The sequence below is a fragment of the Anomaloglossus baeobatrachus genome, chromosome 1 (assembly GCF_048569485.1).
Source record: "Anomaloglossus baeobatrachus isolate aAnoBae1 chromosome 1, aAnoBae1.hap1, whole genome shotgun sequence".
In the NCBI taxonomy this organism is placed as follows: domain Eukaryota; kingdom Metazoa; phylum Chordata; class Amphibia; order Anura; family Aromobatidae; genus Anomaloglossus; species Anomaloglossus baeobatrachus.
The window spans coordinates 149,581,896-149,608,894 of NC_134353.1; the positions used below are offsets into that span (position 1 = coordinate 149,581,896).

The 26,999-nt window shown below is 46.2% G+C and overlaps 1 protein-coding gene across 1 annotated transcript in view; it reads right to left on the minus strand.

The window, feature by feature from the left end:
* Nucleotides 1-441: 441 nt before the first annotated feature.
* Nucleotides 442-26,999, minus strand: part of LOC142290546 (cytochrome P450 4V2-like) — a 146,337-nt gene continuing 119,779 nt past the window's right edge. Inside the window, exons 8-11 of the mRNA XM_075334511.1 lie at nucleotides 6,855-6,957; nucleotides 4,860-4,994; nucleotides 4,449-4,628; nucleotides 442-766 (exon numbers count right to left, since the gene is read on the minus strand). Of these exons, the coding sequence (XP_075190626.1) occupies nucleotides 591-766; nucleotides 4,449-4,628; nucleotides 4,860-4,994; nucleotides 6,855-6,957 (594 nt within the window). The 3' untranslated portion in view covers nucleotides 442-590. The remainder of the gene's footprint in view (nucleotides 767-4,448; nucleotides 4,629-4,859; nucleotides 4,995-6,854; nucleotides 6,958-26,999) is intronic.

Consider the following 26,999-nt stretch of genomic DNA (forward strand, 5'->3'; position numbering starts at 1 on the left):
ACCGTGTCACGTACGTGTGCTCACGGACCCATAGACTTTCATTAGGTCCGTGTATGCGTGTTCCGTGCAGAAAACGGACATGCATCCGTGTTTTACAGACAAACAAACGTTTCACGCACACGGACACACACACCTTATGGAAAAACGCACGTGTAACTCCATACATTGAATAACATTGGAGTACGTGTGTCTGTGTCTCCGGTACATACGGAAACGGACCTAAAACATACCGGAGACACGGACGTGTGAAGGGGGCCTAACACTGAGAAGAGGGAGGTGGAGAGCAGAGGGAACTGTCAGAACCAGAAGTTCTAACAGATTTGCACAAGTTTTTACAGCAGCAAAATGGTAAACATTTTTTAATCAAGATTATTTAGAAAGTTGATGAATTTTGCATTAAGCAAATGAATAATACAAAAAAGTATGTGTGAAAATAGCCTTTAATATCAAACTGGTACACTAATTAAATTTCCAGCCAGTTTCCAGTAGAAATATTCTCTGCAGCACCAGTCACACACAGAACTATTTACAATTAATAACAATTTTAGATAAATTCTGGGTCTTCAAATACAGAGGTTGTTTTACAAAGTTTACAAGATTGAGTTTGGTTTCCTTTTCTCCAGTTCAATTAATATTCCATCCTGTGGGCGAAGGATGAGTTCTCCCACCAGACAAAGATCATCACGGTGCTGTTTAGCATTTACGGTGAAGTTTCTCAAAATAGCCGACAACACCACCTTCTCCTCCATTAGAGCAAAGCGCTGGCCTGTGTATGAGAAGACATAATGAACAGATGTACATGAGCTAGAACAACATATACACAAAAAATAGTAAACCTGTGACTGTATAACAGTCAAAAACATTGGTTGATTAGGTCATTTCCACTCAGGGTGAGGGAGAACTTTATGCTTGCAACATTTCTACATCACCAAAAGCTGGAACAGTCGGCCCCGCTGTATCAATCCCGCACTAAGAAAGAAAGAAGTTCAACAGAGAAGATACAGTGTATAGGGCTGTATTCAGGGGTGTTTGTAGAAAAACAATTTTGTTTTCTTTTTCAGCTACTGAGTTAGCAATGGGGATGTCTGCTATACGCCCACCCATTACTAATACCAGGACTTGATGCCGGCTGACAATTCACAACTGGCATGAACCTCATTTATTACCCCATTTGCCACATCTCCAGGGCAATGGGATGAGCCAAGATGCTAGGATTGGAGCATCTAATGAATGCGCCACTTCTGGGGTGTCTGTGTCCTGCTATTTTTAGGCTGCATCTGTCTGCTTCACCTTAGCTGGCTGCCAGAAATAAGGAGGATCCAAGGGCTTTTTTTTTTTTTTTTTTTAAGTATTGAAACAGGGCTATGCACCCTTTAGTGCCACATGAAGGGCACTATAGGGTGCAAGCTTACAATATGCAGTAGGGTGGGACATTATATAGGCGTTGCACATCTATCTATTAGTCTTATCTTATCCTATTCTAATCTATCTAGTATTTATGGCGATGGATCCGTTATAACATAATGGGAACCTATGGGCAATGGATCCGTTAACTGATGGGTGAACGGATGCATTACTAACTGATCTGTTACCCATAGATTCCCATTATGCTTTAACGGATCCATTAGACATCTGTATTTGGATCCGTTACAGAAAAGTCTTGCAAACAGAACTTTTCATCCGTCTTAAACAACGGATGACTATCAGATAGGACCTAACGGATGACAAATTTTGTCACATCTGTTAATAGATCCGTCATTATTAAAGTAAATAGAAAGTCAATAGATCCATTGACGGATCCGTTATTGTAGTTTTCGAATGGATTATAAGCGGAAATAATTTAAGGACATGGAAACATAGTGTAAGAAAGTTGCTGTGTCTGCCAAGACAGTTTCATAAACATAGAGCAGAGACCAGAACTCAAACAATTACATGAGGAAAGGGCCATAAAAGGGCATTAATCCAGTAGAAGGACTGTTATCTACTCCTTCATGATTGTTTGGGGAGGCCTATCTATTGAGCACAAGCTATGACATGATAGCTATTGATAACCTAGATGCTGTTAGGTACTGGGATGAAATCCTCAGGAGCTATTGTTAGCATATATGTAGGTACAATGAGCAACGGGTTCCACCTGGTGTAGGACAATATCTGCCACAAGTGGCCAGAGCATGTAAGCAGTTCCTGGATGATGTAAGCTTTAAAGTCATTCATTGGCTCTCTTGTTTCAGATAAAAAAAAATCTAAAAACCTCTGGGACATTATGTATTAGTAAATCTCACATCACCAAGTAGTGTCACAGACTGTCCAAGAGTTCACGGATGCCCTGATCTAGCTCTGGGACAAATTCCCCAAGGCACCATTCACAGTCTCATCAGAGACATGCAAAGATGTTGTTGGAAGTGCAAACAGGCACAACGGGGCCCATACACATAACCAAGCCATGATATAGTTGACATGATCAAATTCATGCAAATTGGATGGCCCAACATTTAAGCTTTTTACTTGAATATTCAGGGTGATTTGGAGCCCGGCTGTCAATTGGTTGATGATTTTGGTTTCCATTAACCATTAATAAGTCATTGTTATTCTTCTTTGTTGCGTGATTCTCAAAGTCAAATGTGAAATGTATTAATACCACTTTACATTTTTGTAATAAATTTTCTGACCATAACCTAGATGTGTTCACAGTCCTGTCACACTTCACATTTCATGGCACTACTACTTCTACTACTATTGTTCTGCCATGACAGTGAAGCAAGGAATGTTTTTTTAACTGATCTTTTGTCTTCAATGTCCCTTAGCCTTGTCCAGATGAGGGAGTTATGTCACACAATTATTCTACCATGGGGTGGGGAAAAAAAGTTTTAATTATGGTCTACTCCACATTTGCAGAATTTTTTTTGTCCTACTTTAAAAGAGTGCTGTTAAGTGTGTGTATACATGGTCAGCAGCAACTTTGTGACTCGTTTATTATTCCTAACGACAAAATGACAATGGCATACCGCTTTGTTTACAATTTGGTCTGTCTGGTTCTGTTCAAATAATGATGAAGTATGGAATCGACACAAAATCAGTTAGATGGATTCACAACTGACTTAATGATGGGGCACAACGAGTAATACTAAATGGCTCACATCAAACTGGAGGAAAGTTAAAAGCGGGGTGCCGCAAGGCTCTGACCTGGGCCCAGTGCTGTTTAATATCTCTATAAATGATCTGGACAAAAGAATTATTAAATTCATAGATGATACTAAGATAGGAGGAGTAGCCAACATTAGAGTGGAAAAAGAGCGGATTCAAAAGGATTAAGACACACTCAAACAATGGGCTGAGGTGAACAGAATGGTGTTTAACGGACAAATGCAAAGTGCTACATCTGGATAAAAGAAATGTAAAAAGCATATATACAATGGGAGGAATAGAACTAGGTGATAGCACTGGGGAAAAGGACTTGTGCATAATAGTAGATCCCAGATTCAACATGAGTCAACAACGTGGAGCTGCAGCTAATAAGGCCAACAAAATTCTGGGATGTAGCAAGACAAGTACTGAATCTAGCTGAAGAGAGGTAATTATTCCCCTATACTCTGCCCTAGTCAGACTCCACCTGGAATACTGTGTACAGTTCTGGGTGCCCCAATTCAAGAAAGACATCGAAATATTGGAAAGTCCATAGAAGAGCAACCAAGATTTTAGAATGTCTGCAAACCATGTCATATGAAGACCAGCTAAAAGAACTAGGTATCTTTAGTTTGCAATGGAGAAGGCTGAGAGGTGACTTAATAGCAGTCTACAAATATCTGAAAGGTAGTCACAGTGCAGACGAAACCACCTAATTCTCATTAGCACAAGTAAGTACAGGAAGCAATGGGATGAAACTAAAAGGAAGGAGATTCAGATCAGACCTTAGGAAAATCTTTCTGAAAGTGAGGACAGTCAGAGAGTGGAACAGGCTACCACATTAGGTGGTGAGCTCTCCATCAATGGAAATATTCAAGTGAAGCTGGGTAAATATACTGTAGCTAGGATGATTTAGGAAAATTTGCACTCACAGAGGGTTGGACCCGATAGCCCTTGAGGTCACTTCGAACTCTACCTTTCTATGATCCATTCAATCCCAGAAGTAACAAAGAATAGAGGGGGATTGTGACCCTTATTTAATGATATAGATCTCAGCAGCAGGACACTCAACAATCAGACATGTATCACCTATCCTAGAGAAATGAATGAAGTCATTAGTAGGTAATCTCATTTAGTCCAATACTGTGTTATGGAATCTGATGGATTGCATTATAGAATGTCCATTAAGGTGTCTGGGATTTTCCTGTTGACATTATTCCTCTTTGCTAATTCATATGTTCAAGTTTTCAATTTTATTAGCAACAAAAGGTGAACATATACATTAAGGCTAAATACCTATATGGTTTGTTAGTTTTTCCACTTACCAATGCAGTTCCTGAGGCCAGCAGAGAATGGTATATATGCATATGGATTTCTTCCACTTGCATTCTCAGAGAAAAACCTTTCCGGCTTAAATTCCTCAGGATCAGGAAAATATTCTGGATCCCGATGTAGAGCATAAGGCACAATGACTACATTCACACCTTTGGGTACAGCAAATCCTCCTGTAGTAACAAACACAAGAATATAAGTCATACATGGTTACATATACTGGAGTCATAGGTGGACCGGCATTTATATAGCTCAGTAGAGCAGCGGCATCTTATTTTTTAAAAGTCCTCCAATTTTCCAACATATTATATTAGGTTTTATTGTATGCAAACACAATATTGCTTATTCCCATTATACATATATTTTCTGGATGACACACGTCTACATTAGGTAAGGTTTCTTACTGATGGTGCAATTTTCAGTAATGGTCCGTGCAAAGAATGGCACTGAAGGGAAAATTCGAAGAGCTTCTTTAATAACTGCTTCAAGATATCGTAGCTTCTTCATATCATCCATTGTCACTGGCCGGTCAGACTGACCTAATGAGAATAACATGAAGCATCCATTGACACATCAAGTTTTGAAGTCATTTTCATTGTTTTACTTCAAGAATTGACCTAAATAATTATAAAAAGATTGGTCTGGCACCTAAAATGTCCTTTCTAAATATCTATGCTTATACCTTAACCAATTTTCTAATTTGCTTTATCCCACATTACCCTACTCTTCTTATCCTGCTAATCCCTAAATGTGTTTTACTTCCTGTGATGTTTCATTTGAGAGAAAGCTAAAACATGACATCACAGGAGGCTGGGGCTGCACTCACTCCCCGCAGCATCTATCGCTCCTCCTGGAACAGGACATCACCAGGGAACAGCGCTGCAGTTACTAGTTTTCTGTATCACCACCCCAGCTGAAAATGTCCTGGAACGTGTGTGATGCTGTGGAAGTTGTGTGTGCAGCATCAGCACTATGCTTCTATCTCTGCTCCCACCATAACTTATGACTGAAAGAAGGCGCAGTCAGGGGGTGAAGATAGAAGCAGTGAGTGACACCACTAGCAACACTCTTATATGAATCATCTCCTGGGGGTGGTACTAGTGCCACCTACTGCTTCTATCACCACCACCTGTTCACAATTTGTTTGAGGGCAAAATGTCTGTTTAAGGTTTTAAAATGTGCCAATTTTTTAGCTGAATATATTCAGGCACATGTACATGAGCAATTAGGTGATGTACAAAAAGGAAAGGTGCCAAATGTATTGGGAGCTATATGTGACCCATTTTGATGAATGTGTCATTATTTACTTAAGCTTTTTTATGATTTACAACTTTTACTTAACCAGTGATGATGATATGAACTCCAAGAGGAATTGTTGGGAAATGTAATGCTTATTGGTTATCTAATCTACACTGTAGTCTTTGTATGTTTATATTCAGGAGATAGAGTAAATCGCCAAGACACGAAGCTCTCAAGAGAAATAAAATAAAAAAAATATTAAATGTATAGTAAAATACAATAATTAAAAAGTTAAAAAAGAATGAAGAGATGGAAACTACAATAAAAACAAGAGGGACCCAGCAGTATGCCAATGGAAATACTCCAAGCTTCATCCCCCGGAGAAGAAAGGCGAAACGTACGTCAGGGTGGAGGGACCTTGGCATCAATATATATATATATATATATATATATATATAGTTATATTATTTTTAATTTTCTTGAGAGCTTTGTGTCTTGGTGATTTACTCTATCTCCTAACATTCCCTCTTATTATTGGAATTTTGATGTATTGATATTGATTTACTGTAGTCATTATGTCAGCTTCAGTCGATTACAGACACCTTCCAGCTAGTGAATGATGCTTGCTTGGTGGGAATTGTCCTACTATTTTCGTCAAAGCACCTTTTCTGTCATTTAATGGATATCTTTACCTCATAAATGCACTGAGTTGATTTGGCCCTCCACAACAGTCAGTCTCTCATGTGGCCACTTAGGAAAATGTTATTGATCGACTTGATATAGAACATTGTTTAAACCACCTCCCTACATAGACTCAATTCTGCAAACTTGCATAATTGGCTAATGCCACATTAGTGACATCATGAGTTACCTGCCTGTCACAGAAACTGTAGGTCAAGTATCCATCTGATCTTATTAATTTAAGTTAATCACATTTTTAGGAAGTTTTACTGTAAATCCAGACAGCCCAGTTATGGAAACTTTCTTAATTTGCACTGGTAAAATGTAGTTTATTTTAGTTTTCTACTTTATACACAAATTCATTATGCATCACTGGCTTTATTAATCAATAGACTGTGTCTGGCAGAGATTTTACTATTGATCAACAGTTTAACTAATAATTTGACTAAGGAATCATTTTTGTTAAAGACAGTTCTTACCAAATGTGTCATCTAGCTCTTTGTGTACCTTTTTCTGAACTTCAGGATGAGATCCCAATAAAAACAAGGACCAGTTAAGTGCGGCAGTTGTTGTATCATGGCCCTAAATATAAAAGTGGATGACGGTCAATGCACGGTTGTATTATATTACCACTGAAATGGTAAATTGTTTATAAAGCAAGAATAAGAATTAACTGATCATCTCAATTATTTTTAATTTTCTTGGATTTGTATACTGGAAAATATAATTTGTAGCAGCATTTATCTTGTTTTGAAATTCACAGTAAAGGTATGTGAATTTTAAGTCCCGTGTTTACTCAAGTATAAGCTGAACTTTTCAGCCCATTATTTAATGCTGAAAACACCCCCCTTGGCTTATACTTGAGTGAGCTTCCAACAAAATAATTCTCACCTGTCCTCCGCTCCTGCGGTGTCCTCTTACCTGCTTCTTGTAGACTGCAGGCACATAGAAACCTCGATGATTGCGGCCAGTGCACGGGGCCGCCACAGCCGTAGGCTCATTAACTACAGTTGAATGCTTTGCGGCATCACAAGTACTAAAGTGCCTATGGCAGCGGCGGCCCCATGCACCTGCCTTGATCATCGAGTGGTCCATGTATCTGCGGTCCACAAGAAGCAGATAAGAGGACACTGCAAGAACAGAGGACAGGTGTGAATATTTGTGTGTGTGTGTGTGTATGTGTATATGTATATATATATATATATATATATATATATATATAAACAACAGCATACTAGGGGACAAGAAGGGACCAGAATGAGGACATTACTAAAGGAAGGGGGCACATTTCTATGAGGCACATTAATACAGGGTGGGGCACATTACTACAGGAGACAATATGGGCACATTGCTACAGGGGAAAATTTTATTTTTTAAATTTACCAGTCACTGCTGCATTTCCCACCCTAGGCTTATATTATGCTATGCTTATAGTGAATAAGTTATCACAGGTTTTTGTGGTAAAATTAGGTGCCTTGGCTTATACTCGAGTTGGCTTATACTCGAGCATATACGGTAATAGCAGCAGAAATTTCTGCACCAAAACTGCTGCAGTTTATAGTACAAGCAAAATGACTGAGCTTTCAGCATTTGTATAGCACTTTCACCCATGCAAATAAATAAGGAAAAAACGCACATGGAAGGTTTTATTTCACTACAAGGACAGTCAAATTCACCATATCCAGGTTCTGCCCCAAGCAAGTAACTTGAAAAGCATCTGTAACGCCCCTGTAAACGGGTCATTACAGGGTATTAAATGTTACCCCATTTTTCCCGGGCAGGAGGAAGAAGAGTCCCCACAACACACACTCACATCACACTGGCAGGAAGGAGTTAATAGCTTCTGCAGCATGAAGTTTGTTCTGAGTCCATGACTCATCCTGTCTCCTTAATGAGCAGGTGGCTGGACACAGGCAGGTCCCCATGACAACCAAGGGGAGGGGGGCCTGAAGGAGTGAGCTTAGTGCAGAGCACACAGAAGTTTTAGGCAGAACGTCAGAGGCTGCAAGGGAGTGCAGACGTCCAGAGAACAGCTCCTGCTGAGGAGATGCCACGAGACCAGGGCTGATAACAACTAGAGGAGGGGAATGGAGCTGAGGACTGGGGTTCCCTGGAGATAGTTGTACCTGGTGGCGGTTGTGTTAGGTCCGCTACCAGGGATGAGAGAGACAAAAAGGCGGCGAGTTCCCAAGATGCTCTATGCCACGGGGACAGCACTAACGCACCGAAAGGGAGAGACCCCCAGAACACCTCACCAGACACCCCTTCCTCCTACCTGCCCGGGACCGACCAAAGGCTACAGGCGGAGAGGACCAGCACCCGGGTGCGATGTGAAACGGACTTTAAATAAAGAACAACTGGAACCGCACACTGTGACTGCTCTGAGTAATGCCGCCGCACTGTGCCCCCGGTGTCCCTGAGGACTGTTGCCCTGGGTCTCATTAACCTCCCGGGGCTCCCCCGCTCCACCCGTGGGGAGCGATTCCATCCAGCTGCCCGTAACACCTGCCCCGGAGAGAGACCGCGCAGCGGCGGCTGAACACCTGGCCGCAAACCACGGGTGGCGCTGCAAGCATCCCCTGTCCCCGTCCCGTTTCCTGGGGGAGAGCGATGGAAAGCCCCCCCCCAGGGACCTCGTTACCCTCCTTCCGTCCCCCTTGTAAAACCGGACTGACGGTCGGACTTTCCTTTTTATTGAAACCCGCCGGGGGTTACGGAAGCCGGGTCAGGCCACTCACAGCCTGACCCCGAATACCACCGTCCCGGTGACCGTGCGAGCCCTGCAAGCCCCGGCATGGGCGTTTCACATCTAAAAAAGGAGTCTCATCATAGCCCAATCCCTTTAAATGGCTGATTATACTTCAGTGTTTGATTAAAGTAAACCTATCATTTGGATCTTATACCTCCAGCTAATGTCATACATAAAGGTACTTTAATGCTAATTAAATCTTTACATTTCTTGCAGAAAACCATTTTGCAGTTTTAAAGAAATCCATAATTGACATTTTATGCTAATGAGTTGCAAGTGCAGTGAAGTAGGCATTGCACTTGCAGCTCTCCTGCCATTCTCCCTATTCCCCACCTGCTGCCGTCCTTTCACTGACGGACAGGTCACAGAATCAGACAATAGACAGACAGTAGGCCGGGAAAAGGGAGAGAGGCAAGTGCATTGTCCTTCCATTCTGCACTTGCAGCTTATTAGCTATAATTTGAACTATCGATTTCTTTCAAACAATAAAACAGATTTCTAGAAGAAAGGGGAGGATGTACTCGGCATTAAATGCTTTCAGAAAGTTAGGTCTAGAAATATTTGGACAGTGACTGAATGTTCGTGATCTGGGCTCTGCATGCCACTACTTTTTATTTGCAATGAAACAACTGAGATCAGATTTAATGAAAGGGGTTACACAAAAATATCCTCTAAAATGTTTAGGAATTTCAATCATTATTCTACAAAGCCTCCTCATTTCAGGGTCACAAAAATAATTGAACAAAGTACCTTTACCATAAATAAAATGTTAATTTTTAATTCTTTGTGGAGAATCCTTTGCAGTCAATAACAGCCTGAAGTCTGGAAGCCAAGGACGTCAACAAATGCTGGGTTTCCTCCATTGCGATGCTTTAACGGCCATTACTGCAGCTGACTTGTTGCTTGTTTGTGGGTCTTTCTGCTTTAAGTTTTGTCTTAATCATGACAAAATACAGCTCGATAGGGTTGAGATCTGGTGATTGACTTGGCCATTGTAGAATATTTCTCTTAAAAATCTCCTGGGTTGCTTTTGCAGCACATTTTGGGTCATTGTCCATCTCTATTGTAAAGTGATGTCCAATCGACCTTGCTGCATTTGGTTGAATAAGAGCAGAACGTTTAGCCCTGTAGACTTCAGAATTCATCCGGCTGCTTCTGTCTTCAGATAAATCATCAATAAACACTAGTGACCCATGGCCATTGGAAACCATGCATGCCCGGCCATCACACTGCCTCCACTATGTGTTACAGAGGATGTGGTATGCATTGGATCATGAGCCGTTCCAAGCCTTCTCCATACTTTCTTCTTCCCATCATTCTGGTAGAGGGTGATCTTAGTTTAATTTTCCCTAAGAATGCTTTTACAGAACTGAGTGGCTTTTTTGAATATATTTTGGCAAAGTCTAATCTGGTCTTTCTATTTTTTAAGGCTGATTAATGGTTTGCACCTTGTGGTGACCCCTCTGTATTTGCTCATATGAAGTCTTCTCATTAGGGTAGACTTAGATACTGAAACATCTACTTCCTGGAGAGTGTTCTTCACTTGTTTGTATGTTGTAAAGGGGTTTTTCTTCACCATGGAAAGTATTCTGTGATTATCCACTACTGTTGTCTTCCATGGATGTCCAGGCTTTTTTGAGTTCCCAAACTCACCAGTGGGCTCTCTCCTTTTTTTGCATAATGCACCAAACAGTTGATTTGGCAACTTCTAATATTTCTGTTATCTTTCTGATGGAATTCTTCTTTTTTCAGACTGTTTCTCTTCCATTGAGAGCACGTTTGACTGCAAGTTGTGAGTTCACAACAACAGCTTTTAAATGCAAATGCCACACCTGAAATCAGCTCCAAACCGTTTACCTGCTTAATTGATTATGAATTAACAAGGAAATTGCCCATGCAGCCCATTAACACCTTAACGACAGTGGGCAGTAATATTACATCCTAGCGGTCATAGTGTTACTGCCCGCGGTCTGCTGCAGGCAGTTTGCAGCGATCGGCGCACATCTCAGCTGATTTTTACAGCTGAGATGTGTGCCTGCCAAGCACTAGCAGTATTGTTATTTGCCCGTGTTGTTTAACCCCTTAAATGGCACTGTCAATATGTGACAGCACCATTATAATGGCATCGGTGGTAAACATTTACTTACCGGCCGATACCGGAAGTCACGTGACGTGATTACGTCACTTCCGATGGTTGTCATGGTAGCAAAGGGTCATGTACTCCTGTAGCTCACATGACTTACTTTCGGTTTCACCCAGCCCAGAGCTGGGTGAGACAGAAAATGAGAATATCTGCTGTTTACAGCTGTGTAGCAGTGATTAGCAGACATGGCAGAGCGATCAGATTACTGATCCATATAGTCCCCTAGGGGGACTAGTAAAATAAAAAAAAAAGTAAAAAAAAAGTTTTAAAAATTTGAAAAAAAATAAAAAACCTAAAAGTTCAAATCACCACCATTTCGCCCCATTGAAAATGAAAAGGTTAAAAATATAAAAAATATACACATATTTGGTATCACCACGTTCAGAAATGCCCGATCTATCAAAATATAAAATCAATTAACCTGATCGGTAAACGGCGTAGCGGCAAAAAAATCCAAATGCCAAAATTACATTTTTTGGTTGCCACAAATTCTGCGCTAAATGCAATAACAGGCGATCAAAACATAGCATCTACGCAAAAATGATACCGTTAAAAACGGCAGCTCGAGATGCAAAAAATAAGTTGTCACTGAGCCATATATCTCGAAAAATGAGAACGCTATGGGTCATGGAATATGGCGTAAAACGTGCGCCACTTTGTTCGGACAAACTTCTGATTTTTTTTAACTCCTTAGATAAAAGTAAACCTATACATGTTTGGTGTCTACGAATTCGCACTGACCTCAGTCATCACATTGACACATCAGTTTTACCATATAGTGAACACAGTGAATAAAATATCTCAAAAAGAATAGTGCTATCGCACTTTTTTTGCAATTTTGAGAAATAAAAAAGTTACGTCTCTCGGAAGAATGGCGAAAAAAAACGGAAAGCGAAAAATCGGCCGGTCATGAAGGGGTTAAAGAGGTTTTGACATAATTGTCCAATTAGTTTTGGTCCCTTGAAAAGGAGGCAGCCACATATTAAAGAGCTGAAATTGCCGACCCCTTACACCAATTAGGATGTGAATACTCTTGAATTAAAGATTAGTGTCTGCACTTTAACCTCATATTGATTATTTAACTGTATCTTGAATATGATTTGGTAAACAGCTAAAATTCCAAAACTTGTGTCACTGTCCAAGTATTTCTAGACCTAACTGATTAGTTGGGGGTATAAATCCTGATGACGAGGTGTCTTTAAACTTTTCAAAATATTAATGTTCCTCACATAGAGCAACTGGATATGTGAAATACTAAGTCTTACCATTTACTACAGTAAGAAAGAAAAAAGGATAGGAAAAGGAAAAAAAAAAGGACTATGAAAGGGGAAAAATTATTCAGAGAGCATTAATCAGAAAATTACTTCACTTGAACAATCACACTCAAGTAAAAGGGTTTTCAGCTTTACAGGCCCAGCTGTTATTAGTGATGAGCAATCCAGTTCTTTTTGGCGATCCGATTCCCATGGCTCCGCTCACCATAAAGAGCAGACTCTCTCAGATTGTTTATGCATCCCAATTAAATATGTGTTCAACTCAGGTAAACATATTTAAGATTATAGCAAGACCGCCAAAACCCCGCCCACTTACAAAGGGGCAATTAAATTGTTGAGTGGGCAGGGTTTTATTCAGGTGGGTGGGGTTTTGACACTGAACACTGGACATTTACACCCAGTGTGAGCCATTAGGAGAATTTAGTGGCTCTCAATGATGTGGCGGCTCATCTCAGTCACAGCAGGGAGCCGAATCTTTGTGTTGGATCGTTCGCATAAAAATAAACAATTCACTCTTAAAACGATACATGAAATGGAGACTTTTACATTTGTTTCTGTACAAAACATTTGCCTCCTTTTACCACCAGAGTGATCTGTATCTGGGGATGAATTGATTATATGATGTCTCCATGGTCATCACATCATCGAATAATGAAGCAATCAAAAACAGAGAGAAGAAAGCATGGAAAAGAAAGACGATATATTTCATAGGCAAAGTGCTATTATGGCCACAATTTGCATGATTGCTGAAACTCATTGGAATATTAAATCCCCATTTAGGTCTCCTTCACACATCTGTGCAAAACACGAACATTTTGTACAGTTTGTGGTGAAGGTGCATATGAGTGTGTTCCATGTGCTGTCCCTGTTTTATCCATGTGACATCCGGATAGCACACGGACCGCATGAGCTGTTATACTTATCTGGCTGATACTTTTGGGTCCATGGTCCGTGCAGTGAATATGCAATCAGTATAATGAGCGTTCCCAGAAGCAACAGCAGCGTAAATGATAGCAGCATCAGAGACAGGTAAGTATGAAAATTCTTTATTTTTATGTGACGTGTTTTCTCCGGCATGTGTCACATTGATGTCACACAGATCACATCTGCAGATTTTTGCATGGATCATATAGTAATTACATGTTGGATTTGCTAATCTGATTCATGTAAGAATAACCAAGGACCGCCAGTAGAGTTGAGCGCGGTTCGCGGTTCGAGGTTCTCCAGTTCGCGGCTCGAGTGATTTTGGGGGCTGTTCTAGATAGAACTAGAACTCGAGCTTTTTGCTAAAGCTCGATAGTTCTAGATACGTTCGAGAACGGTTCTAGCAGCAAAAAGACCAGCTAATTACTAGCTGGCTTTCCGCTGTAATAGTGTAAGTCACTCTGTGACTCACACTATTATGAAATTTCAGTGTATAGTGTGCGGGAACAGCGAATTCAGATCACTGCTGTATGGATAATGGCGATCGCCATTTTTTTTTTTTTCCTTGTCTTCCTTCCCTAAGCGCGCGCGTGAAGTGGGGCGGGCCAGCATGTCAGCCAATCCCAGACACACACACAGCTAAGTGTACTTTTAGCCAGAGAAGCAACGGCATGTGTGATAGGATGTCCATGTCACATGTCCCTGCATTATAAAAACGAGTATCTGCCTGTCCGGACGCCATTATCTCTTCTGCGTCCTTGGTGTCAGTCACCGCTGGCGCAGCGCTTATCTCCGATACTGCTGTGTACGCTCTATACACAGCGCTGTACAGAATAGGGATAGCACTTTCTATCAGTCCTTTTAAGGGCTAATACCGGCAGGGTCAGAGCCATAGGTGACAGGTCCGTGAAAACAGAGTTTAACAGCTACACAAGATGACAGCGTCTGTGTAGCTAAGGTCAGGGATTTCCTCGCTGCATTTCCCCATTAGGAGGGATAGAAAGGCAGGCTTCCTTTCCTCTACCCAGAGACCCACAACCCTGCCACTGTACCCTCCTGCCCTTTGCACACTCAAACTCATTGTTACTAAGCCATTATACTAGCAAACACTGAGTGAACTTAGTGGCATCATAAAAGTGGCTGTTGGACTTCTGTATTGTCCCACTAGTGCAAAGATATTTGCAGCACGTCTACCTGCAATGCACACTCAAACTCATTGTTACTAAGCCATTATACTACCAAACACTGAGTGAACTTAGTGGCATCCTAAACGTGGCTGTTGGACTTCTGTGTTGTCCCACTAGTGCAAAGATATTTGCAGCACGTCTGCGTGCATTGCACACTCAAACTCATTGTTACTAAGCCATTATACTAGCAAACACTGAGTGAACTTAGTGGCATCCTAACCGTGGCTGTTGGACTTCTGTATAGTCCCAGTAGTGCACAGATATTTGCAGCACGTCTGCCTGCATTGCACACTCAAACTCATTGTTACTAAGCCATTGTCACGCTCCCCGGGTCCTCTGCTCCGCTCCCCGGGTCCCCTGCTCCGTTCCCCGGGTCCTCTGCTCCGCTCCCCGGCTCACCTGCCATGCTCCCCGCTCTCCAGCCTCCGGTGCCCGTACTTCCCAGGCCCCCTGGTCTCCGCTCCCGGCGCCCGACGGCTTCCCAGTCCCTGGCCGGCTCCCCTGCGTCCTCCTCTCAGCTTCCTGCCCTGGCTTCTGGCACCCGGGCCGCGCGCATGCGCATTAGGGCGCGCGCGCGGTCACTGACCCTTTCTTAAAGGGCCAGTGTCAACTAACAGGAAATGATGCACACAGGTACAGGGTATATAGGGGGTTAATGTCCAAGGGAGCGGGGCCTGTTCTTCGTGTTTTCCCAAGCTAGGAGTCAGGTCTCCTTGTGTTTTGTGAGATACTTACCTCTCTGTCTTCTAGAGCCGATCCTGCCTCGCCATCCGGTCCTGCTGTACCTCGAACCCCGAACGCTGCCCATCTGCCATCCTGACAGTCCGTACCATCTCGGATCCCTGCGGTGACCCGTCATCTCGCTCCAACGGTTCCGGACCCCGCCTGACACCATCACGGCTTCCGTCACCCGGACCACCATCAGTGACCTTGTGGTCCCAGGGACTTCTCCATTTTCTCCCAGTGCACGGACTGTCCTGCTACCTAAAGTGCTCCGGCCACCGGAGTCCTTTCCCTCATCCGGGAGTTCGGCCCAGTGGATCCACCTCCAGGGTCTACCCGTCCATCTGGCCCTAACAGTAAGAACAGGCCATGGATCCCGCCGAAGCACTAGCGGCCTTGCATGAGGAACTCCAACGCCAGCGTGAAGTCCAGACCCGCATGCTGAATTTTATGACCTCCGTGGACGCCCGCTTGAACACGCTACAAGCCTCGGTCACATCTGCAGCGCCCCGGGCCTCCACTAGTCAAGCCACGATGCCCGCTCCCGTGGCTGCCTCTTCGGATGCTTCCAGACTGCGTTTGGCCTCACCACCCCGGTACGCCGGAGATCCCAAGACCTGCAGGGGGTTTATAAACCAATGCTCCCTCCATTTCACGCAGCTGCCACATCTGTTTGCCTCCGACCAAGCCAATGTCGCCTTCATCATGTCTCACCTAGAGGGCGAGGCACTGGCGTGGATGAACCCCTTGTGGGAGAAGGAGGAACCTATGACCAAGAACCTCCAGGAGTTCCTGCAGGCCTTTCGCAGCACCTTTGACGAACCCGGATGCGCCTCCGCGTCTGCGTCATCACTTCTCCGGTTACGTCAGGGAACACTGACGGTGGGTCAATACGCCATCCGTTTCCGCACCTTGGCTTCAGAACTCGGGTGGAATAACGAGGCCCTAACCGCCGCCTTCTGGGAAGGACTATCGGGTCGAATCAAAGATGAGCTGGCTGGACGTGACGTACCGTCCACCCTGGACGCCCTGATTACCCTAGCGACTCGAGTGGACATACGCTTTCAGGAGCGGTCCAAAGAGGTATCCCGTGAGAGACGTCCGGTACGGCATTCCTCTCCTCCACAGAAGCCCACCGTACTCGAGTCAACGGCCTCTGGTGTCTCCGTCCATGAGCCCATGCAGATCGACCGTGTGCGACAGTCTGAACAACGTCGAGCAGAGCGGCTCGCCAAGGGTCTCTGCTTTTACTGCGGAGAGGGCACACACCTGCTACGCGCCTGTCCAGAGAGGCCGGGAAACTCCAAAGCCTAGGGTTGGTAGGAGAGGCCACCCTAGGTACTGGGACTCTCTCAGACCCAGTTACATGGACTGTGCAAGTGACAACGGGAGAGACGCGGTTTACGGCTGAGGCGTACCTCGATTCTGGGGCAGCAGGCAATTTCATCCAGCAGGCCACGGTGGACAAGTACCAGGTGCCTGTTACTCCACTCGCCAAACCTCTTGTGATTGCCTCTGTGGATGGGAGACCCCTCTCAGACACCATCTCCTGGATCACCAAGCCGCTTGAACTGCGTATCGGTGCTCTGCACACCGAGAACATCGCTCTCTACGTCCTCCCACATATGTCACATCAAATCCTGCTGGGCCTTCCCTGGTTGCGGACACACGAGCCTTCAGTCAGCTGGGGCACTGGCGATATCACTCGATGGGGGTCTTCTTGCCATGAGAGGTGTCTGAAGACCATACAACCTATCCGGCGACCTCCGGTTCCCGAGTCCCTACCGGGACTGCCCTCAGCCTATTGGTCCTTCGTGGACGTCTTTGATAAGAAGGAGTCCGAAGTACTTCCGCCACATCGTCCTTACGATTGTGCCATTGACCTGCTCCCGGGAACTACACCACCTCGAGGACGGATATATCCACTGTCTCCAGCCAAAACAAGGGCCATGTCTACGTACATCACAGAGAGCCTGGCTAAGGGATTCATCCGGAGATCCTCCTCTCCTGCTGGAGCAGGCTTCTTCTTCGTAAAGAAGAAAGAGGGTGACCTACGCCCATGTATAGACTACCGGGGATTGAACCTAATCACCGTGAAAAACAAGTACCCCCTGCCGCTCATCCCCGAATTGTTTGATCGGCTCAGAGGAGCTCGTGTGTTCACCAAGTTGGATCTTCGGGGTGCCTACAACCTGGTCCGTATCCGCTCAGGGGATGAATGGAAGACCGCGTTCAACACTCGCGATGGGCACTATGAATACTGCGTGATGCCCTTCGGCCTGTGTAACGCACCAGCAGTCTTCCAAGAATTAGTGAACGATGTGTTTCGGGACCTTCTCTACGTCTGTGTGGTGGTATATCTGGATGACATCCTTGTCTTTTCTCCGGACCTCCAGACCCACCGAGAGAACGTGCAACTGGTTCTACAAAGACTGAGAGAGAATCGTCTGTACGCCAAGTACGAGAAGTGCGTCTTCGAACAGTCTTCTCTCCCCTTCCTGGGGTACCTCATCACCGATACCGGACTGCAGATGGATCCAAAGAAGGTCTCCTCCATTCTCAACTGGCCTCCTCCTTCTGGACTGAAGGCAATCCAACGCTTTCTGGGATTCGCCAACTATTACCGCCAGTTCATTCCTCACTTCTCGGCTCTGACTGCTCCTCTCTCCGCCTTGACCAAGAAGGGGGCTAATCCAAAGGACTGGTCACCTGCGGCCGACGCCGCGTTTGGCTCTCTAAAGCGAGCCTTTGCCTCCTCTCCTGTACTCCACCGTCCAGAGTTAAACCGCCAGTTCACCTTGGAGGTGGATGCCTCCTCCTCGGGAGCCGAAGCAGTGCTCATGCAGAAGTCCTCCTCCGGGAAGATGGTGATGTGCGGTTTCTTCTCCAAGAGCTTCTCCGCGCCTGAACGCAATTACACCATCGGTGACCGAGAGCTATTGGCGGTCAAACTGGCTCTGGAGGAATGGCGCTATCTTCTGGAAGGAGCAGTGCACCCTGTCATTGTTTACATGGACCACAAAAACCTGGAATACCTGCGGACTGCTCAGCGACTGAACCCACGGCAAGCCAGGTGGTCCTTGTTCTTTGCCCGGTTCGACTTCCAGCTTCATTTCCGACCCGCGAACAAGAATGTACGCGCTGATGCCTTGTCTAGGTCTTTCGTGCCCGTGGAACAGGAGGAAGAGACATCTCAACCCATCATCTGTCCAAGTAAGATTATTCCGGTGGCTCCTGTCACCCTGGCCCAGATACCGCCCGGGAAGACCTATGTCTCTGAGACTGACAGGCAAAAAGTATTACACTGGGGCCATGCCTCGAAAACAGCCGGTCATGCAGGTCAGAAGAAAACATGGAGTGCTATTGTACGTCATTACTGGTGGCCATCCCTTCGCACGGACGTCGCCTCTTTTGTCTCTGCCTGCTCCTCCTGTGCCAGGAACAAGACTCCCAAACACCTGCCATATGGCCGTCTTCTGCCTCTGCCCATACCCTCAGTTCCCTGGCAACACATAGCGATGGACTTTATTACGGACTTGCCATTGTCCTCCGGACACACAGTCATATGGGTCGTGGTGGATCGGTTCTCTAAAATGGCCCATTTCGTTCCTATGGCTGGACTGCCCTCTGCCCAGGAACTCGCGGACGCCTATATACATCACATCTTCCGCTTGCATGGATTTCCATCACACATAATGTCCGACAGAGGAACTCAGTTCACCTCCCGCTTCTGGAGGGCTCTCTGTAAACAACTGGGAGTGACTCTGGACTTTTCTTCGGCCTACCATCCTCAGTCGAACGGCCAAGTGGAACGGGTCAATCAGATCTTGACCTCCTTCTTACGTCACTACGTCAACGCCCATCATGACGACTGGTCCACGCTTCTTCCTTGGGCTGAATTCTCCCATAACCACCACGTCAGTGAGTCCTCCTCCAGCTCTCCCTTCCATGTCGTTTACGGACTTCAGCCTACCGTCCCATTGCCTGTATCCTCTTCCTCGGATGTCCCTGCTGCAGATGCTGTAGCCCGTGACTTTACAACCATTTGGCACTCAGTTAAGGCCTCCCTTGCACGTGCATCCCTGCGGATGAAGAGACACGCGGACAAGAGACGTCTGGATCCTCCGTGTTTCTCTCCGGGAGATCTCGTCTGGCTTGCTTCCAAATACATCCGACTGAAGATACCATCCTACAAGCTGGGACCTCGCTACATCGGACCGTTTAAAGTCCTCGGCAAGATCAATGAGGTCTCCTACAAACTACAGCTCCCGGCCACGATGAGGATACCCAACTCCTTCCACGTGTCTCTGCTCAAGCCGGTTGTCCTTGGTCCCTTCTCCGCTGCCGCCAGTCCGGCTCCCCCTCCTATTGCTGAGGATGACATCTATGCGGTAAGGGATATCGTGGCCATGAAGATCGTACGAGGTCGACAGTTCTTCCTGGTGGACTGGGAAGGGTATGGTCCTGAGGATAGGTCCTGGGAGCCCAGGGAGAACGTGGGCACTCCTCTGATCCGTGCCTTCCTGTCCCGGTTGCGGGGAGGGTGGCGTGGGGGGGGGTACTGTCACGCTCCCCGGGTCCTCTGCTCCGCTCCCCGGGTCCCCTGCTCCGTTCCCCGGGTCCTCTGCTCCGCTCCCCGGCTCACCTGCCACGCTCCCCGCTCTCCAGCCTCTGGTGCCCGTACTTCCCAGGCCCCCTGGTCTCCGCTCCCGGCGCCCGACGGCTTCCCAGTCCCTGGCCGGCTCCCCTGCGTCCTCCTCTCAGCTTCCTGCCCTGGCTTCTGGCACCCGGGCCGTGCGCATGCGCATTAGGGCGCGCGCGCGGTCACTGACCCTTTCTTAAAGGGCCAGTGTCAACTAACAGGAAATGATGCACACAGGTACAGAGTATATAGGGGGTTAATGTCCAAGGGAGCAGGGCCTGTTCTTCGTGTTTTCCCAAGCTAGGAGTCAGGTCTCCTTGTGTTTTGTGAGATACTTACCTCTCTGTCTTCTAGAGCCGATCCTGCCTCGCCATCCGGTCCTGCTGTACCTCGAACCCCGAACGCTGCCCATCTGCCATCCTGACAGTCCGTACCATCTCGGATCCCTGCGGTGACCCGTCATCTCGCTCCAACGGTTCCGGACCCCGCCTGACACCATCACGGCTTCCGAACCTGAGCTCCGTCACCCGGACCACCATCAGTGACCTTGTGGTCCCAGGGACTTCTCCATTTTCTCCCAGTGCACGGACTGTCCTGCTACCTAAAGTGCTCCGGCCACCGGACTCCTTTCCCTCATCCGGGAGTTCGGCCCAGTGGATCCACCTGCAGGGTCTACCCGTCCATCTGGCCCTAACAGCCATTATACTAGCAAACACTGAGTGAACTTAGTGGCATCCTAAATGTGGCTGTTGGACTTCTGAAATTGTCCCACTAGTGCAAAGATATTTGCAGCACGTCTGCATGCATTGCACACTCAAACTCATTGTTACTAAGCCATTATACTAGCAAACACTGAGTGAACTTAGTGGCATCATAAAAGTGGCTGTTGGACTTCTGTATTGTCCCACTAGTGCAAAGATATTTGCAGCACGTCTGCCTGCATTGCACACTCAAACTCATTGTTACTAAGCCATTATACTAGCAAACACTGCTGCCAGTTTAAGGGCCGTAGTTGCATTGTCAGGGATAATTATTGTTGTTTATTATGCTGTTAATAAAGCTAGACCACCGCTGAAATCTACACCACCTCTCAATTTTTACTACCACATTTTAAGTGCACAATCTTGTTGCTATCAAAATGAGTGGCAAAATGACAGATGCTGGTGGAAAGGGGAAGAGGCGTGTTGGAAAAGGAAAAAAAGGGTTTGTCCGTGGGGAAGGTGGCAAAGCTCCATTAACATCTGCTGAAGATAGACCATCTTCCAGCAAAAGTAAGATGTCTACTACTTACCATGGACAATCCGATGTGCTCCCTTTTTTACGGACACGAACAACTGGAACAAAGGTAGATGATGGCCAAAAAAGGAAAATGCTTGAATGGATCTCAAGTGGTCCAACAAGTGCCCTCTCCGCCACCTCAACTACCGCATCCAAAAAACACCAGTCCTCTGAGTTGTCATCCCAATCAAACTTGCTTTCTCCCAGCTCTGAAGTCTCCATCCGCCCTGCACAGTATGGTGGAACTGAGATGGCTGAGTCTGCAGAGCTGTTCAGTCACACTATAGCCTGGGAATCAGAGGTCTGCTCCCAAGCTACAGTGACTACAGACCAGGAAATGGTCTGCAGTGATGCCCAGAACCTTTGTGACTCTGATTCAGGCCGTGAGGAGCAAGTTTCTGAGCATAATGTTGACCCTTTTTCACAAACTGTAACACCTGTTGTTATAGACAATGAGGAACGTACTGATGACGATGAGACGCAGATACCAGATTGGGATGACAACTTAAATATTCGGTCAGGGCAAGAAGAGGCTCGGTCTGAGGGTGAGGGGAGTGCAAACACAACAATTGATGAGGAAGTTCTAGATCCCACCTACTGTCAACCCACAGTCAGGCCCTCGAGGAGGTCAACAGAGACGGTGGAGGAGGATGCAACTGACGACGAAATTACCTTGCGCCTTCCTGGACAGAGTAGGAGTACTGGTAGCACGTCTACAACTGCATCCTCAGCCACCACTGTGCCTCTGAGCACTAGTCGGGGTGGATCAGCAGGTCGCATGCCCTCTAAGCCTTGCCTAGCCTGGTCCTTTTTTGACATAGCAAAAGATCGCCCAAATTATGCGATCTGTAAAATTTGTCATGATTTAGTAGAGGGCAAAACCTCAGCAGTTTGACAACTTCTTCCATGAATCGTCACATGAATAAATATCATATGTCCCGGTGGGAAGCTCACCGTGCTGCAATGCAGCCTAGCGGAGCGAACCATCCACCGCCTGCCCCTTCTAGTGCATCCGCGCGCTCTTCATCTTCTAGGACTGTGGGGACTGCTGTCACACCTGGTTTTCCACGCACAACTACCACCACTGTAACCGCAACAGGCAGTTTGCTTGGTAGGTCGTCAGTTGGTTTGGAAGGGGAAACAAGTACGTGTGTACAGCTCTCTCAGACATCGATAGCACCAACGTTGGATGAAGGCGACATCATGTCTACGCCTGCACTTTCCTCTCAAAGCTGCATTTTTCCAGGGACACCCTACTTAACACCGTCTACACACAGCAGCCAGATCTCTGTCCCTCAGATGTGGACAAATAAAAGGCCATTTCCTGCGACCCTTGACAAAGCTAAGAGGTTGACTTTATCCCTCTGTAAGCTCTTGGCTACCGAAATGCTGCCTTTCCGCCTGGTGGACACACAGGATTTTAGAGACCTTATGTCTGTCGCTGTGCCCCAGTACCAGATGCCCAGTCGCCACTACTTCTCTAAGAAAGGTGTGTCCGCGCTACACCAGCATGTCGCACACAACATCACCGCTTCCTTGAGAAACTCTGTGTGTGAACGGGTGCATTTCACCACCGATACTTGGACCAGTAAGCATGGACAGGGACGTTACATGTCGCTGACTGGGCACTGGGTAACTATGGTGATAGATGGTGAAGGGTCTGCTGCACAAGTCTTGCCGTCCCCACGACTTGTGTGTCAATCCTCTGTCTGTCCAAGTTCCGCCACTGCTTCTGCCTCCTCCACCTCATCTGGGTCCTCCACCTCCGCCCTAAGCCTGCCTGGTCAGGCCACCAGCGTTCGCACTGCGCAGAAGGAATCACGCACCCCTCATTACTATGCTGGCAGCAGAGCGCAACGGCATCAGGCGGTCTTTAGCTTGACATGTCTTGGAAATAGTAGTCACACAGCGGCTGAATTGTGGGCAGCTCTGGAGACTGAGTTTAATAAATGGTTGTCTCCACTCAACCTGCAGCCTGGTAAGGCCGTGTGTGACAATGCTGCAAACCTAGGTGCGACCCTTCGCCTGGGCAAGGTGACACACGTGCCTTGTATGACTCACGTGTTGAACCTTGTTGTCCAGCAATTTTTAACAGACTATCCTGGCCTAGATGGCCTTCTGACCAGGGCACGAAAACTGTCTGCTCACTTCCGCCATTCAACCGCCGCAGCTGAGTGACTTGCATCGCTCCAGAAGTCTTTCGGCCTGCCGGTTCATCGCCTGAAATGCGATGTGCCGACACGCTGGAATTCGACTCTCCACATGTTACAGCGACTGTGGCAGCACCGCCGAGCCCTGGTGCAATACGTCATGACGTATAGCCTGGGCCAACGAGATGCAGAGGTGGGGCAGATCACCCTGATGGAGTGGTCTCAGATCAAGGACCTATGCACCCTTTTGCACAGTTTCGACATGGCGACGAATATGTTTAGCGCTGATAATGCCATTATCAGCATGACAATTCCAGTCATTTACATGCTGGAGCACACGCTAAACACTATTCGGAGTCAGGGGGTGAGACAACAGGAAGGGGAGGAACTACAGGAGGATTCATATGCGCAAGACACAACAACATCACCACGGTCCAGACGTTCATCATCACCAACGCGGCAGGCATGGGACCATGGGGTACAGGGATCAACAAGGGTGCATGGTAGCAGGCGAAATGTTGAGGAAGGTGCAAGAGAACATGAAGAAATGGAGGACGAACTGTCCATGGACATGGAAGACTCAGAGGATGAGGGAGACCTTGGTCAAATTTCTGTTGAAAGAGGTTGGGGGGAGATGTCAGAGGAAGAAAGAACGGTTAGCACCTCTATGCCACAAACACAGCGTGGACTTGGTCCGCATGGCCGCGCAAGACACATGAACGCCTTCTTGCTGCACTACCTCCAACATGACCCTCGCATTGTCAAAATTAGAAGTGATGATGACTACTGGCTTGCCACACTATTGGATCCCCGGTACAAGTCCAAATTTTGTGACATAATTCCAGCCATAGAAAGGGACGCACGTATTGTCAAAATTAGAAGTGATGATGACTACTGGCTTGCCACACTATTAGATCCCCGGTACAAGTCCAAATTGTGTGACATAATTCCAGCCATAGAAAGGGACGCACGTATGCAGGAGTATCAGCAGAAGCTGTTACTCGATCTTAGCTCGGCTTTTCCACCAAACAACCGTGCAGGTGCAGGGAGTGAATCTCCCAGTTGTAACTTGACACACATGGGACGGTCTTGTCATCTTCAACAGTCTACCCGTACCAGTAGCACCGTATCTGGTGCTGGTAACAGCAATTTTATGGAATCTTTTCATAATTTTTTTAGACCGTCCTTTGCAAGGCCACCAGAGACAACAAGTCTGACACATAGTCAACGGCTGGAGAGGATGATACAGGAGCATCTCCAAATGAACATTGATGCCATGACATTGCAAATGGAGGGTGTGTGTGGGGCCCAATTTTTGGAAAAAAGGGAGACTCCGCTTGGAGTAACCCTTGCTTACAGTGTTTTTAAAAAGGAGCCAAGATGAACAGAGCTGGGATCAGGAAAGACTTAGCTACCTACCCCGGTGTCATCCTGGGGACGGTTAAGGATGGCGTATTTTTGAATGTTCTTGATGCAAATCTAGCTGTGAAGTGTACAACTGGGGCACAACTGCTGCCACTGAAGGGGTGGGTGTGTGTGGGGCCCAATTTTTGGAAAAAAGGGAGACTCCGCTTGGAGTAACCCTTGCTTGCCGTGTTTTTAAAAAGGAGCCAAGATGAACAAGTCATGGTTCAGCAAAGACTTAGCTACCTACCCCGGTGTCATCCTGGGGACGGTTAAGAATGGCGTATTTTTGAATGTGCTTGATGCAAATCTAGCTGTGAAGTGTACAACTGGGGCACAACTGCTGCCACTGAAGGGGTGGGTGTGTGTGGGGCCCAATTTTTGGAAAAAAGGGAGACTCCGCTTGGAGTAACCCTTGCTTACAGTGTTTTTAAAAAGGAGCCAAGATGAACAGAGCTGGGATCAGGAAAGACTTAGCTACCTACCCCGATGTCATCCTGGGGACGGTTAAGGATGGCGTATTTTTGAATGTGCTTGATGCAAATCTAGCTGTGAAGTGTACAACTGGGGCACAACTGCTGCCACTGAAGGGGTTAGTGTCTGTGTGGCCCAATTTTAGGAAAAAAGGGAGACTCCGCTTGGAGTAACCCTTGCTTGCTGTGTTTTTTAAAAGGAGCCAAGATGAACAAGTCATGGTTCAGCAAAGACTTTGCTACCTACCCCGGTGTCATCCTGGGGACGGTTAAGAATAGCGTATTTTTGAATGTGCTTGATGCAAATCTAGCTGTGAAGTGTACAACTGGGGCACAAGTGCTGCCACTGAAGGGGTGGGTGTGTGTGTGGCCCAATTTTTGGAAAAAAGGGAGACTCCGCTTGGAGTCACCTTGCGGTGTTTTACATGATTTTAGAAGGGCGTACCATGCCTATATCTGTGTCTCCTCCTCTTTTTCCTTGTCCAGCTCTTTTGTTTTTGCATGAGTATATGTCCTTGTCACTTTCCCATGTGTTTGTGTTGTGTTGTGAGTTGTTTGTCACCTTTTGGACACCTTTGAGGGTGTTTTCTAGGTGTTTTTATGTGTTTGTGATTGCCTGCCATTGTTTCCTATGCGGTTCGGTTCGATTCATCTCTAACCGCCAGCGTGCTTTTAAATTCATTCTTACTGTGATTGAAAACAGTTATAAATTCTATCAGGAGGACATAATGAAAATTGGAAGTCCTAGCCAATTAGTGTAAAAACGTAAGCTAATTAAAAATGGTTTAAAGCTGCTAAAAAAAAAATCCAATTTTTAAAGAAAACCTGTTATGTCATTTTTTTTATATTAAATTGTCCCATTTTAAATGCTGAGCTCTGGAACTCAGTCTTGGAGAAGTGGTCTATGCAGGACCTGTGTGATGTCACAATCATGTTACCATAATGGGCGGAGCTCAGCAGAGAAGTGCTGTGAAGGACCTGTGTATAACCAATTACAATGCAGGGGTGGGACTAAGTACAAAAAAGGATTATGCCTGAACTTAAATGATAGTGACTGATAATCGCAACAGCTCCACCCCTATGACTGAAACTTATGGTATTTACTGCATTCACCAAAGCATATAAAATATCATTTTTATTTTTTTTTAAACCATGTTAGTGATGCACATTGCATCATTTAAAGCATATTGGGGCTGTTTAACCCCTTAACGACCCATGACGTACTGGGTACATCATGGATCGTGTGCTGTTAAGCCCCGCCCCCTGCCGCCGGCAGGCGGCGGCGATCCGCGCACATATCAGCTGTTTGCAACAGCTGACATGTGTGCCTGCTAGCCGCGGGTGGAATCTCTTCCACCCGCGGCCATTAACCCCTTACATATCGCTGCCAAAATCTGGCAGTGATATGTATATGCGCGCCGCCATGACAGTCACTTACCCCGCCCCCACCGAAAGTCACGTGACATGATCACGTGACTTTCGGTGGTTGCCATGGTAGCACAGGGTCATGTGATGATGCCTGTAGCTAACATGACTCACTTCCTCTCAATGCCGGAATACAGCCGGCATTGAAAGTAAAGCACCAAATCTGCAGTTCTCAGCTCTGTAGCTGAGATCTGCAGATGGATAAGAGCGATCGGATTGCTGATGGCTATAGCCCCCTAGGGAGACTAGTAA